Source organism: Eptesicus fuscus, chromosome 12 (genome assembly GCF_027574615.1).
Source record: "Eptesicus fuscus isolate TK198812 chromosome 12, DD_ASM_mEF_20220401, whole genome shotgun sequence".
In the NCBI taxonomy this organism is placed as follows: domain Eukaryota; kingdom Metazoa; phylum Chordata; class Mammalia; order Chiroptera; family Vespertilionidae; genus Eptesicus; species Eptesicus fuscus.
In genome coordinates this window covers 34,724,939-34,737,615 of record NC_072484.1, presented here as the reverse complement: position 1 = coordinate 34,737,615, position 12,677 = coordinate 34,724,939, and the positions used below count along the sequence as shown (strand labels likewise).

At 53.8% G+C, this 12,677-nt stretch overlaps 2 protein-coding genes across 11 annotated transcripts in view; one reads left to right on the top strand and one right to left on the bottom strand.

Annotated features, from left to right (window-relative positions):
* Positions 1-9,711, top strand: part of PIGU (phosphatidylinositol glycan anchor biosynthesis class U) — a 93,418-nt gene extending 83,707 nt beyond the window's left edge. For 6 of the 8 annotated variants that reach the window (XM_054723991.1, XM_054723987.1, XM_008149711.2 and 3 more), the window contains one exon: positions 9,281-9,711. In XM_054723991.1, the coding sequence (XP_054579966.1) occupies positions 9,281-9,394 (114 nt within the window). In that variant the 3' untranslated portion in view covers positions 9,395-9,711. The remainder of the gene's footprint in view (positions 1-9,280) is intronic. The other 2 variants (XM_054723989.1, XM_054723988.1) reach the window with 1 other exon arrangement.
* A 193-nt stretch (positions 9,712-9,904) lies between these two features.
* On the bottom strand, positions 9,905-11,545 carry MAP1LC3A (microtubule associated protein 1 light chain 3 alpha). 3 transcript variants are annotated; one of them, XM_054724290.1, is made up of 5 exons: positions 11,246-11,545; positions 10,889-10,944; positions 10,699-10,805; positions 10,358-10,487; positions 9,905-10,057 (listed from the first exon to the last, which is right to left on the bottom strand). In XM_054724290.1, the coding sequence occupies exons 1-5, from the start codon at positions 11,283-11,285 to the stop codon at positions 9,992-9,994; spliced, it is 399 nt and encodes a 132-aa protein (XP_054580265.1). In that variant the 5' UTR covers positions 11,286-11,545; the 3' UTR covers positions 9,905-9,991. The 3 variants fall into 3 exon arrangements, with proteins under 3 accessions (XP_054580265.1, XP_028013704.1, XP_008147935.1); XM_028157903.2 differs by having other exon boundaries at positions 10,318-10,487; positions 11,246-11,537; XM_008149713.3 differs by having other exon boundaries at positions 9,905-10,487; positions 11,246-11,536.
* Between the last annotated feature and the right edge of the window lie 1,132 nt (positions 11,546-12,677).

Sequence of the window (12,677 nt, the reverse complement as noted above, 5' to 3'; positions counted from 1 at the left end):
TCGGCCCACATCCTTCCCCTTGGGGCCACTAAGTGTTTTTCAGCATGTGGCACGGATCATTAGCTAATTGTGCCTCAGAGTCAGTGACCAGGAAATGACAACACCCGTCCATAGAGGGGGGGGTGTGTGTATGTGTGTGTATGTGTATGTATGTGTGTGTATGTGTGTGTGTGTGTGTGTGTGTACACTGAGATAGATTGGATAATTGAAGTCCCCCTCCACTTCCTTACTGTGTGACCTTCAGCAAATGATTGAATTTCTCTGGGTGGCAGTTTTCTCCCACCTCTCAGGGTGTTGAAAGAATTGGACATGTAATGTGTGGTCCTGTTGCCATTATTCATATGTCGACACGGGAAATGGTACAAACTTCCTTTTCAAATACCCAGAGCAATTTCCTAGGAAACCATTCAGACCCAGAAGCTGAGGGAAACAGAACAGTCCTCCCTCCTCTTTGTTTCTGACCCTGTTCTTCTGCAGGTCAGGACCTGCAAAAGACAGGTCATCAAGGATGACATATAAACAAAAAGGAATGCATTTTAATTTAGCTTTTTTTTTCTTTTTTCTTTTTTTTTTAGGTGACTTTGAGAGTACATTTATTAAGGCAGGAGACGGTGAGACAAGGAAGGGAGGGCTTAGCATAGAAGAAGCAATATGAGAGCCTAGGTGGGGCTGCTTTGGCTCACTGGGAAGTCAGAGGAAAGGGGGCTTTAGGGACAGGTTCAGGGGGTTAGCCCTGGATGAGCTGCTGCTGCCCATTGCTCCCCTGTTTGCAAGCCTCATAGGGTCCCCCAGAGTTTAGGAGATGCATGCCAGGGGGCGGGGCCGGGGGAGTGAGGGAAGAAGGGGGAAGGAAATGGCATGGTTGTGTTCCCCAGAGGGGGTATGCACCAAATTTAACTTTTTAAAAAGAGTAAAATAAGATGTCTCACTCACCCCGATTCAACTTAAAATCAGGAAACAGGAGTCTTTCCCCCAAATTATAATAGGGGTTTATGTTTAAAGAGAGCTTGCTAGAGGCCAGGCTCCTACGATCTCTCATCTTCTGGATCATGTGCTTTTGTGGCCTGGACCTTTCCCTGTGCTTTGCATCTACTCATGTGCACATGGAGAAAGAGGTGTGTGTGTGTTATTGTTGGCATCACAATAGAAGTATGACTTTTTGTCCTTTATTTATTTATTTATTTATTTATTTATTTAAATATATTTTATTGATTTTTTACAGAGAGGAAGAGAGAGGGATAGAGAGTTAGAAACATCGATGAGAGAGAAATATCCATCAGCTGCCTCTTGCACACCCCCTACTGGGGATGTGCCCGCAACCAAGGTACATGCCCTTGACCGGAATCGAACCTGGGACCCTTGAATCCACAGGCCGACGCTCTATCCACTGAGCCAAACCGGTTTCGGCGACTTTTTGTCCTTTTAATAAAACGCCTTGGTGACCTGTGTTCGTACATGAGAGAGGAAGCTCCTTTTTGAGTCCCAAGTATGTGGACTCATCATATCTGACATAACTACTCCCCTACTGACAGCCCTGTAAGTTGTTTTATTTGATTTTATTAGGATAAGGAATTCACTTAATTCACCTTTGAGGGAGGCACTGTTCTTATTCCCTGACACAAATGAAGAAGCTGAGGCTTGGAAGTCACAAAACTCCAAAGAGGTACACTTATTCATGCCCTTGTTCATCGCGTCCTCCCTGTAGACTGCAGATTCCACTGGGGCAGCCCCCTGGTCTCTCTCCTTCACCACGGTATCCCCCGCACCAAGAATATTCAGTGACTGTTTATTGATGAATGAATGGAGCGAGCAGGGATTAAAAACCACATTTTATGACCAGTGATCTCTCAGTCTTGTACATCCTAACCTCCCAGTTCCAGTCGGATTTGGTCCAAGCTGGGCCTGTGGCCAGTTCTACTGGATTCTTAGGGGGTCAGAGCCAGAGCTCCCTTCCCCTCCTGCCTCTGTGGCAGGCCCTGAGAGCCCCACTCCTGCTCTGTCACACCCTGCCCATCCCTTCCAGCAGGGTCTGGAACATGCTCGGAGCTGCTGCCGCCTCACATGGGAGGCCGCCCTGGCGCTGCTCGTGCTACAGACCCTGTAGGTCCTGGGCTGGCCCTGTTTTCTGTCTCCAGGAAGCCCTGGAATCTGGGCACCAACCCACTGGCACGTTGGGCCCTGCTCAGCACTCGCTTATTCACTTCAGGACAAATGAGACCCCAGTCCTGTCTCTGGAACTGCCTGCCTCTCAGTTGGCCTGGTGTCATTGTGGGGAGTGGCAGTGTGAGGGGACATGTGGGAAGACCCGCAGTGTTGGGTGGTATGTAGCCCCCACTGTGACCAGATGGCGGCCCATTCCAGGCTTATTCCTGTGGGGTGTGTGGTGGAGGGTATCTGTGGCCCAGGCTGAGCCCTTGTCCAGCTGACTGCATATTTACTTTGATTTCCTCCTCCAGTGGCATTTACCAAGGTCTGAAGATTCCTTTGTCCCTCTTATCATCAGACCTTAGGTCAGTGCTCAGCATCCCAAGCTTGTCTCTCACAAGCTTTCATATCCTCCCCCCACAGCCAGAATGACAGGAAAAGCCTGGGTTAAATGCATGGGGGCACAGCCAGCCAGAAGGCCTGGGCTTAGGAACCCCTAATTCCAGTAATTGCCAGCCCATCTGGCTCGCTGGCCTTAGACAAGTCACAGAGCTCCGTGGGCCTGATTACTTATTTGCGAGTATGAATTAGGTGCCTGCTGGGCACCAGACACTCTACTAGGGGTGAACGAGACATAGCCCTGCTCCTAAGGAGCCCACCGTCTGTGGGAGAGAAAGAAAAGGAAACAGGCAGGACTGGGGTAGCCGGGTAGTGCTATGAACAAGACAGACGGCTCAGAGCTGGGCAGTTAGGAAGCTCTGGAGGGAGGCCCCTCTAAGTGGAGTCCTGAGATGGGATGTGTGTGGGGACGGGCCGGCGGGGAGAAGGGAGCTCTGTAGGCCTGGTGAGTGCCACCTGATAGGAACGAGGCCATTTCAGGTCAGCGGTGTCAGAGCCATGTGGCCTTCTGGGCCTCACTGTGCTGAGGACCAGGCTGAGCTTCTGGTTTTAAGCTGAGGACAACTGCGATAAGATTCACGCTCTGAAAACCTCACTCTGCCAGGAAGGGAAGGGAGGTGAGGGCTGTAAGCTGGAACCTGAGCCCAGGGAGGAGGCTGTTTCAACCTGGGGAGAGGGGGTGGTTGCCTGAGCTTCCCCAGCCTAGAGGGTGGTGGTGAGGGGTTGGGTGGGGAAAGCTTTATTCAGTTGGAAAGTGCCACATAGAAAATGATTGCCACAGGAAGCAGTTTTCTGTCTCTCTAGATCTTGCTTCCACCTTTTCCGTGTTGTTCACATCTTATGTTACCATGACACATTTGTCAAAACCAAGAAACTGACCCTGGTCCATTATGACTAAGTAAACTCCCGACTTGATGGAGAGTTCCCAGTTTTCCCTGTCCCGGCTCGTAGGGTCCAAAGGCACCACAGTACACTTAGCTGTCACGTCTCCCTGTGCCTCTGCTCGCTTTCCTCAGTTCTCATGACCTGGACAGTCTTGAGGAGCATTGGCCAGGGACCTGTCGGGTGTCCCCACTTCCAGTTTGGCTGATGCTTTCCTCATCATGGGACCAGGTGTGGGGTTTCTGGAACACTCAGGCGGTAGTACATGTAGCCACACGATTTCATGCTGTTTCCCTTCATCGTCTGGTTACCACTGTTTCCAGTCTCCTCGAGGGGAAGTTGCCGTTTTCCCTGCCCCTGCTCTGTTCTTTGGGAGTGAGTCACCAAGCCCAGCCCACCCTCAGGGGCAGGGGGTGATAGTGGGCAAGAATTAAGCTCTACTTTCTGGAAGGGGGATTATCTACATATTTTATTTATTTAGGCTGGAGAAGAATTTTTATTTAATGGACAAAAAACTCCATAGTGCACACTTAGCTCAGCTTAGTGGCCGGTTCCTTGGCCTTGGCCTTTTCCAGCTTGGCAATGCGAGCCACCGACTTTGGACCCAGGACATTGCCTCCCCAGTGGCAGCGATCTCACCATATCTGTCCTTGTAATTGGTCTGGATGGCCTCCACCAGCTTAGCCAGAGCTGCCTTGTCTTCCAGGTTAACCTGCGTGAAGGCAACAGTGGTGCAGGTCTTCCTGTGGAGGAGACGCCCAGCCTGGCCTTCCCCTTGCTCAGGCTGTAGGGAACCCCGTCTGCCAGCACAGGGAGGGCAGGAAGACCACCAGCTGGATGGCATCCACATTGTGTGCAGTCACCACCAGCCGAGTCTTCTTGTTCTCTCACTGCAGGGTGGTGACAGTGTTAACCCCCTGCTCAGAGGACAGGTGGCCTCTTGGTGGGGACACCCCTTTTTGCTGGCGGCGTTTTTCTCAGCCTGAGCCAACAACCTCTTCTTCTCTTCCTTTGTCTCTAGTCTGTACTTGTGGGCCAGCTTCAGAAGTTGAATAGCAGTTTGGCGGTCCAGGGCCTGGGTGAGCTGGTTAATGGCAGGAGGCACTTTAGAGAATAGCCCTTTGCTGCTGCAGCCAAATGTAGGTAGTGGGGCCATTTGACAAAGCAGGTGAGATCTCTTTTGGGCTTGATGTCCTGTCCAATGCCAAAATTCTTGGGCCTTTTCTCAAACAGGGGATTGACCACCTTCTTGGCCTTCTGCTTCTTCATGACCACAGGGGCCAGTGCCACCTTCTTCCCCTTAGGCATCTTGGGTGGCGAGAGGAACGAGTTCATATTTTACTAGAGGCCCGGTGCACGAAATTCGTGCATGGAGGAGGGTTGTCCCTCAGCCCAGCCTGTACCCTCTCCAATATGGGACCCCTCGAGGGATGTCCGACTGCCCGTTTAGGCCCGATCCCGGACATCCCTCTCACAATCCAGGACTGCTGGCTCCCAACTGCTTGCCTGCCTGCCTTCCTGATTGTCCCTAACCACTTCTGCCTGCCAGCCTGATCACCCCCTAACCACTCTGCTGCCAGCCTGTTTGCCCCCAACTTCCCTCCTCTGCCGGCCTGGTCACCCCTAACTGCCCTTTCCTGCAGGGTTGATCACCTCCAACTGCCCTCCCTTGCAGGCCTGGTCCCTCTCAACTGCCCTCCCTTGCAGGCCTGGTCCTTCTCAACTGCCCTCCCTTGCAGGCTGGGTGCCTCCCAACTACCCTCTCCTGCTGGCCATCTTGTGGTGGCCATCTTGTGTCCACATGGGGGCAGGATCTTTACCACATGGGGGCAGCTATATTGTGTGTTGCAGTGATGATCAATCTGCATAGTACTCTTTTATTAGATAGGATAGAGGCCTGGTACAGGGGTGGGGGCCAGCTGGTTTGCCCTGAAGGGTGTCCCGGATCAGGTGGGGGTTCCCTTGGGGCGTGGGGCGGCCTGAGCGAGGGGCCTGTGGTGGTTTGCAGGCCGGCCACGCCCCCTGGCAACCCAAGCGGAGGCCCTGGTATCTGGAATTTATTTTCCTTCTACAATTGAAACTTTGTAGCCTGGAGCGGAGCCAAGCCTGGGGCTCCCTCCGCGGCGGCAGCCATTTCTGTTGGGGTTATAATTGAAACTTTGTTGCCTTAAGCGGGTGGGCCTGGCCAGGGTGTGCGGAAAGCTTTGCTTCCCCTGTTGCTGGTGGCAACCCTGGCCTGCTCTCTCAAGCTCCATCCTGCCGCCATTTGTTTGAATTTGTTTACCTTCTATAATTGAAACTTTGTAGCTTGAGTGGAGGCTTAGGCCTGGCAAGGGCAGGCAGGAAAGCTTGGCTTCCTCTGTTACCTAGGAAACCTTGCTCTCTGTGGCTGTAGCCATCTTGGTTTGGGTTCATTTGCATACTCGCTCTGATTGGATGATGGGTGTGGCTTGTGGGCGTGTCGGGGTATGGTCAATTTGCATATTTGTCTATTATTAGGTAGGATTATTACTAGAGGCCCGGTGCGCGAATTTGTGCACAGGTGGGGTCCCTTGGGGTTTGCCTGTGGGGATCGGGCCAAAACCCACAGTCCAATGCAGCCTGCCACTCCTGCCTGCCACTCCCACTCATCCCGGCCCTGCTGCACCTGCCTTGGGCTCGCACCCAGTCAGTCCCGATTGGGAGAGGCTCGCGCTGCAGCGGCACTTGCTAGCCCTGAGCCCTGCATCTAGTGCCTGTCCCGAGTCAGGGGTGCCGGGACACAGTGTGGTGGGATGCCCTTGCTGGCCCAGGATCTGATTCTGTCCCACTGACCTTCATGCTGGTTGTGAGGAGCCACCTGGCAGCCGCTTTTATATCCTTTCTTCCTTGCCGAGCATCTAGGGAGGGGAAGTGGCCACAGTGCCTGAGGCTGGATTCCAGGAGGCTGGCAGCGCTGTCGGGACCAATCATGCCAGCCAGGCCAGTCCATGGGTGCCTGGTCCGTTCTCCCAAGATTGGACCTGCAGGACTACTGAGAGAGCGAGTGGCTACCGCTGGCCGGTGGGCCACTAGGACGGGTCAGTCAGCTGAGGGGCGCTCCCACTGTGGGAGCACACTGACGACCAGGGGGCAGCTCCTGCATTGCACGTCTGCCCCCTAGTGGTCAGTGTGCATCTTAGCGACCAGTCGTTCGGTCATTCTGTCACTTAGGCTTTTATCTATATAATTTTTTCGTATATTTTTATTGATTTCAGAAGAAAAGGGAGAGAGAGAGAAACATCAATGATGAGAGAGAATCATTGATCGGCTGCCTCCTGCATGCCCCATACTGGGACCAAGCCTGCCACTCAAGCATGTGCCCTTGACCAGAATCGAACCCGGGACCCTTCAGTCTGCACGTTAATGCTCTATCCACTGAGCCAAACCAGCTAGGGCTTATTTTTAATTCTGCAAGGATATCAAAAGGAATTTCCCACCATTTGTGTATTATTCAGTTATGTATTGGATGATTGTTATTTTTATCAACATAATACATGCATCTAATTTACGAAGTTAAGGGTTTTAAGGAAAAATAATAACTTCCTAAAGTCTTACAGATATTTATTTGTTCAGGAACTTCTGGATAACATGCTTACTCTGTTTGTATTTCTTGGTTCTTTTCTCTTTTACATTTGATTGAACTATATGAAATTGACAATATTCAACTGTTTCTGAGCTGCAAAATGGCAATTTCATATGATTCAACCTAATAGTATTTTGACTTCCTATTACTTGTCTAGCTGATTATGTGACATTGGAGCTGGCTCATTTCTTTTGTGAATTGTGACTTTGCACTTGCCCCTCATCTGACCTGGCTTGGGGATCAGACCCCACCAGCTCAACCACAGCTACAGGCTTCCCCAGACCAGGAACCTTGTGCCTGTGTAAGACACGGGCTGTAGGATGTGAGGCCAGTGTTTGCTGTGATACCTACCCCCATAGGGCAGCTGTGGTGCAAGGCCTTGAGGGCTTCCTGGACTTTGTCTGCTCTACTGATACCCACAGTGCCTGAGTTCTGTGCCCTCTGGCATACTGGTGCATGGCCCCGCAGGTCATGGCCATGAGTCCAGCTCTCCCCTTGTGCCTTAATTTTCATCATCCTTCCAGACAGGCTCCAGTGGTGTCCTTATCCTAAAGCCGTCGCTGGTATTGGCCCTGAGCTCCTCCTCCAGGTCACTCTGTCCAGTGTGAGAGAGGCTGCCCAGGATTGGGGTCTCAGGGTCAGGGGCCGAGATCCCAGGCTCAAGCTCAACCTCTGATCTGCTCCAAGACCCTAGCCGGGTGCTCCCCCTGCTCTGGGCTTCTGTCCCCATCTGTGCCAAGAGGTGGTTGGTGCTGATAGTCTGAGAGGCCTCTGAGTGCCTGAGAGCTGGTGGTGTCTGCACTGGTGAGCCCCTCTCCTCATTCTTCCATGGGGCTGGCCCTGCTCCTCCTGCTCCAGGCACTGGAGGTCTTGGGAGCTTGGGCCAAATGGATTGTAAGACTGTAGGTCCAGCATGTGGGGACCTTGGCAAATCCCAGGTCTGCTCTGGGCCTCTGAGAGGGATGGCGGGCTGCACGTCTAGGGCTCTTTTGATTCTGTGGTTCATACAGGAAAGACAGAGAGCTGGGTGCACAGACCATTGTGCCCAGTGCAGGGAGGGAGGAGCATTCGTCAGACGTCACAGAAACGAATGTAAAACTGCAATTTGGATGAGTTTATGCTGCCAAATAGAGGTTAATGGGGCCAAGACTCAGTCTGGGGCATATGGGTGGGCTTCTCTGAGGAAGATCTTCCTGAAGTCTGAAGGGGGGCAAGCAGGGGTTGACTAGATGAAAGTGGAGAGAGCATTCCAGGCAGAGGAAACAGCCAGGATCCTGCAGTGGGAGGGGAGAGGCCAGTGTGGCTGGAGCAGAGTGAGGTGGAACAGGGGAGAGTGTGAGGCATGTACACAGCAGGGACCAGGTGCAAGGCCTCAGAGCCCCAGGGAGCGTGATCTTCACCCTACTAGCTAGCCATAGGAAGCCTTTAGAGGGTCTCAACATGACCAGATTTGTTTTGAAAAGCAACCTCTGGCTGCTAGGGAAAATGGACTGAGGGAAGGGGAGGTTTGAGATTAGGAAGCCCAGAGACGGGACTGCTGTTGATGGCAGTGGCTTTGTCCAGGGTGGTAACTGTTAAGATGGGTAGAAATAGGTGGATTTGAGAGCTTAGGACAGTGATGGCGAACCTATGACACGCGTGTCAGCACTGACATGTGTAGCCATTTCTGATGACACGCGGCCGCTGAGGTGGCCGCATGCCGAGCATGAAACATTTGCTGCTCCTGAGGATGAAACATTTGCGAAATGATGTTTTTTCCTCAAAGTGACACACTACCCGAGTTATGCTCAGTTTTTTGGCGAAGTTTGACACACCAAGCTCAAAAGGTTGCCCATCACTGGCTTAGGAGGTAGAACTGACAGTACTTAGTGGCTGTGTATAGGGGAGAAGTCAGGTGATCCTGTGGCCAGAGCACCTGGAAGATGTGAGGCCTGGGTTCCCAGTGGGAGAAACTGGTTTGACAGGGAGCCTGGCTAGGGTGCATCCAAGAGGCCTGTGGGTACCCGCGAGGTGCGGTCTGGCTGCAGAAGTACCAGTCTGGAGTTCAGAGGCCAGGGCTTGAGGAGGAGCTGTAGACAATGGTGGAGGGCGGGAGGGCTATACGGGCACTTCTAAGGTGCGAGACCTTGCAGGGTCAAGTGTAGATCCTGAGGTGGTAGGGTCTCCCCAACACCTGCCTAGCTCCTCAGGGGCCCAAGGTTTAGGGGGAGGTACCTCGAAGCTTCTCACACTCTCTCCTCTCCCCCACAGATCCTGCTGATTTCTGATTACTTCTATGCCTTCCTGCGGCGAGAGTACTACCTCACTCACGGTCTCTACTTGACGGCCAAGGACGGCACAGAGGCCATGCTTGTGCTCAAGTAGGCCTGGCTGGGCACAGGGCTGCACGGACTTCAGGGGTGGACAGGCCAAAAGCTGGGCCAAGCCCTCCAGCCAGAATTGCCAGCAGGCAAGTCCTCAGGCAGATGAGGTTCAAGTCCAGGGTCACAATCTTGGCACCAGAGGAGAGCCAAGGCTGGCAGCAAGGCCTGTGGGGCTTTGCCAGGCGCACCTCCACTTGGACCCACAGTTCTTGGCTCTGCGCACAAAGGAGCCCCCTCCCAGACACGAAAGGGGAGGAAGCAGGGGAGCAGGGTTTGTTAGGTTGTTGACTTAATAAATTTTTTTTGGTATGAAGTCTACCCTGGGCCCACACTGCACTCCTGGAAGGTGTGGGCCCCTACTACTACCATGGTATACTACACAAGGGTGTGGGTTTCCAGAATGAACCCCAAGTCCACAGAACAAGTTGTGCACTGGTGAGCCGAGAATGGCGTGGGACAGGCCACCAGCAGCCCTCCCCACTCCCCAAGCAGCTGGAGGCAAAGGGCCAGACAGGCCTGAGCAATCTTTATTCTGCAGAGGGACAGTGACCACAGATCCATACACCATGTCAAGACAGGTGAGCCAGGGGCCAGTCCTTCAAGGGTGGGTGGTTCCAGGCAGGAAGCAGAGCCTCGGGTAGGGGAGGGGCAGACAGGCAGGGGCCTAAAGTAAAAAAGACAAACCAGACAGAGCAGGGGTGGTGGGGGCTGCTCCCCACCATCCCCCAGCCAGCACCCAGAGGGGCAACCCTAACGCGACAGGCCCAGGACCCACACAGAGCAGAGTCGGAGTGGTTGGTATCCCCTAAGGGGTAGCATCCCTGCCCGGCCCCCCAGGGGCAGAGGAAGCTCAGTTCAGGAGCCAAGAGCTCCTGGGCAGGGCCTGACATGGCCTCCCACTCCCCTTCCAACCCCTCCCCCTACTGCTGGCTCAGAAGCCGAAGGTTTCCTGGGAGGCGTAGACCATGTAGAGGAAGCCATCGTCATCCTTCTCCTGCTCATAGATGTCCGCGATGGGCGTGGACACGCTCACCATGCTGTGCTGGTTCACCAGCAGGAAGAAGGCCTGCGTGGGGTTCAGCTGCAGGCGGCGCCTGACGTGGACAGGAGGGCAAGCCCACAGTGAGGGGCTTGGCTGCCGGGCGGGTGTAGCCCCGACTCCCTCCCCAAAATGATTCCCTGACCTTGAACTTTCCCATCCTCCCAGAAGAGGGACCCAATGCCCCATCCTATGCCCACTCCCACTCAGGACCTGGCCCAACCCCAGCAGGACTCCAGTCCCCCTCAGGACTGCTGCCCACGCACCGGATTATCTTGACCAGCTCGCTCATGTTGACATGGTCCGGGACCAGGAACTTGGTCTTGTCCAGGACTGGCAGCTGCTTCTCGCCCTTGTAGCGCTCTATGATCACCTGGAACAGGGCAGGGCGGGGCCCGTGAGCTCGGGGCGGGCCTGGGGCGGGGCCTGGGACCAGGCGGGGATGGTGGGACTCACCGGGATCTTGCTGGGGTGCTGGTCGCGGATCTGCTGCACCTCCTTACAGCGGTCGGCTGCGGAAGGAGGTCAGGCGGTGAGGCTGGATCTGGGTCCTCCGTGCCGTTTGCCCCGACTGTCCTCGAGGGGCGGCCCGGCCCCACCTCCCCAAAGCCCCCGCCCCCCGGGCCGTCTGGCAGGCCAGGACACAGGACCGGGTTGGGAGGGCCCAGGCCAGAATCTGCCTCCCAGCTTGGGGTCCGGCTGGAAGCTGACGTCACAGGGCTGACGTCACCTTCGGCTGGAGGTTGGGTCGCGCCCCCAACTCCCCAACCCCCAACCCCTCCCCCGATTCGCAGATCGCCCACCAGGCCTCACCGAAGCTCCGCCGCTGCTTAAAAGGCCGGTCCGAGGGCATCTCGCGGGCCCGGCGGGGCGCGCAGGCCGGGACTCCGGGGCGGGGAGGTGGCTGCGGTACTGGGGCTCGGGGGCTCCACACCTCGCGCTCAAGGGCTCTGGGGCTCACGCTGAGCCCAGCGTCCGAGGCTCCGGGAGGTAACTCGCTCGGGTGACGTCAGGTCACAACATTCCTTAAAGGGGAGGCCGGCGCACTGCTCCCATTGGGCCGACGCAAAACCCGCCCGCCGGGACCTTGACGTCAGGGCGCAAAGAGCCTGGGTTCCCCGCCCGCACCAGGAAGGGGCGGCGGCTCCCAGGGGCGTCACAGTCGCGTGACGTCATGGCCTGCGTGGCCCCTCTGTCCCAGGCCGGGGCTGAGCAGAGATTGGAAAGCTAGGAGGCTGTCGTGGTGGGAGCGGAGTCAGAGCTTCGCTGTGGGGAAATCACGGGTCAGGCTGCAACTCAGCATCCTCTTCCCTCTGTCACTGCCATCTGACAGCGCACACCCAGTCTGTTCCAGGGCAGTTTGAGGTGCTGAGGATGACAACCAAAAAGTCGTCCTTGGGGCTTATGGTTAGAGAAGGGAAAAGGTGGGTGGGCGAGATCAAAACATGAAAGAGCAAGTCACTAAAAAGGAACAGAGCTTTTAAAAGAAATCCCTAGAATTGGAAAATAGAGCTATTGACATTCAAGTCTTGATAAGGCAGGCAAGCAGATTGCACACAGCAGAAGAGAATCTCTGAACTGGAGAATAATCAGAAACAACAAGGTGATGAAACGTAAAAGAGGAAGTGAGTGGAAAGGTAAAGTGAGAACTCACATGTCCAATCAGAATTCCAGAAGAGAAAAAGAATATAGTAGAGGCAGTTCCTTAAGAAGAGTTTCCAAAATTGATTGAAGACCAGGATCCTCACATAAAATCCAGAGCAGGATAAATTAAACTAAAATAAGCACCTAGGCATTTTGTAATGAATCTGCAGAACTTGAGAGATGAGACATTAGATGGGAAAATGGTGAGCAGCTAAACTGGTAAACATGTAAGTCATCTAAACAAGCGCTTAATTAGAACATGAATAGTGATGATTAATTTGTGGAGTGCAAACAAGGAGCATGAAACACAATAACAGGTAAGACTGGCGAGGGTAATCAGAGCTCAGGTGTTCTAAGAAGCTTGGTTTATTTGAGAGGAGGAAGAGGAGGAAAATGATAATTGTCCAGCTTTCTACAGTCAAGCATGTATTTCAGACACTTAAGAGGAATCACTAAAAGAATAGAAAGTATGACTTCTAAGAAAAGAGAAAAAGTTAGTAAAGGGTATTAAAATATAATGGTAGGCAGAAAAGAAGAAAAAGGAAGCAAAGTAAAAAGACTGGTACATAAATGGTGCCAAACCAGAGGTAGGAAATGTTTT

What these genes read in the sequence shown, in the direction of transcription:
- MAP1LC3A (XM_054724290.1), bottom strand. Translation starts at nt 11,285, where the DNA reads ATGCCCTCGGACCGGCCTTTTAAGCAGCGGCGGAGCTTCG. An exon ending in TAAGCAGCGGCGGAGCTTCG is followed by an intron (nt 10,945 to 11,245) that starts GTGAGGCCTGGT and finishes CTCCTTCCGCAG; the next exon opens with CCGACCGCTGTAAGGAGGTG. An exon ending in GAGCTGGTCAAGATAATCCG is followed by an intron (nt 10,488 to 10,698) that starts GTGCGTGGGCAG and finishes TGTCCACGTCAG; the next exon opens with GCGCCGCCTGCAGCTGAACC.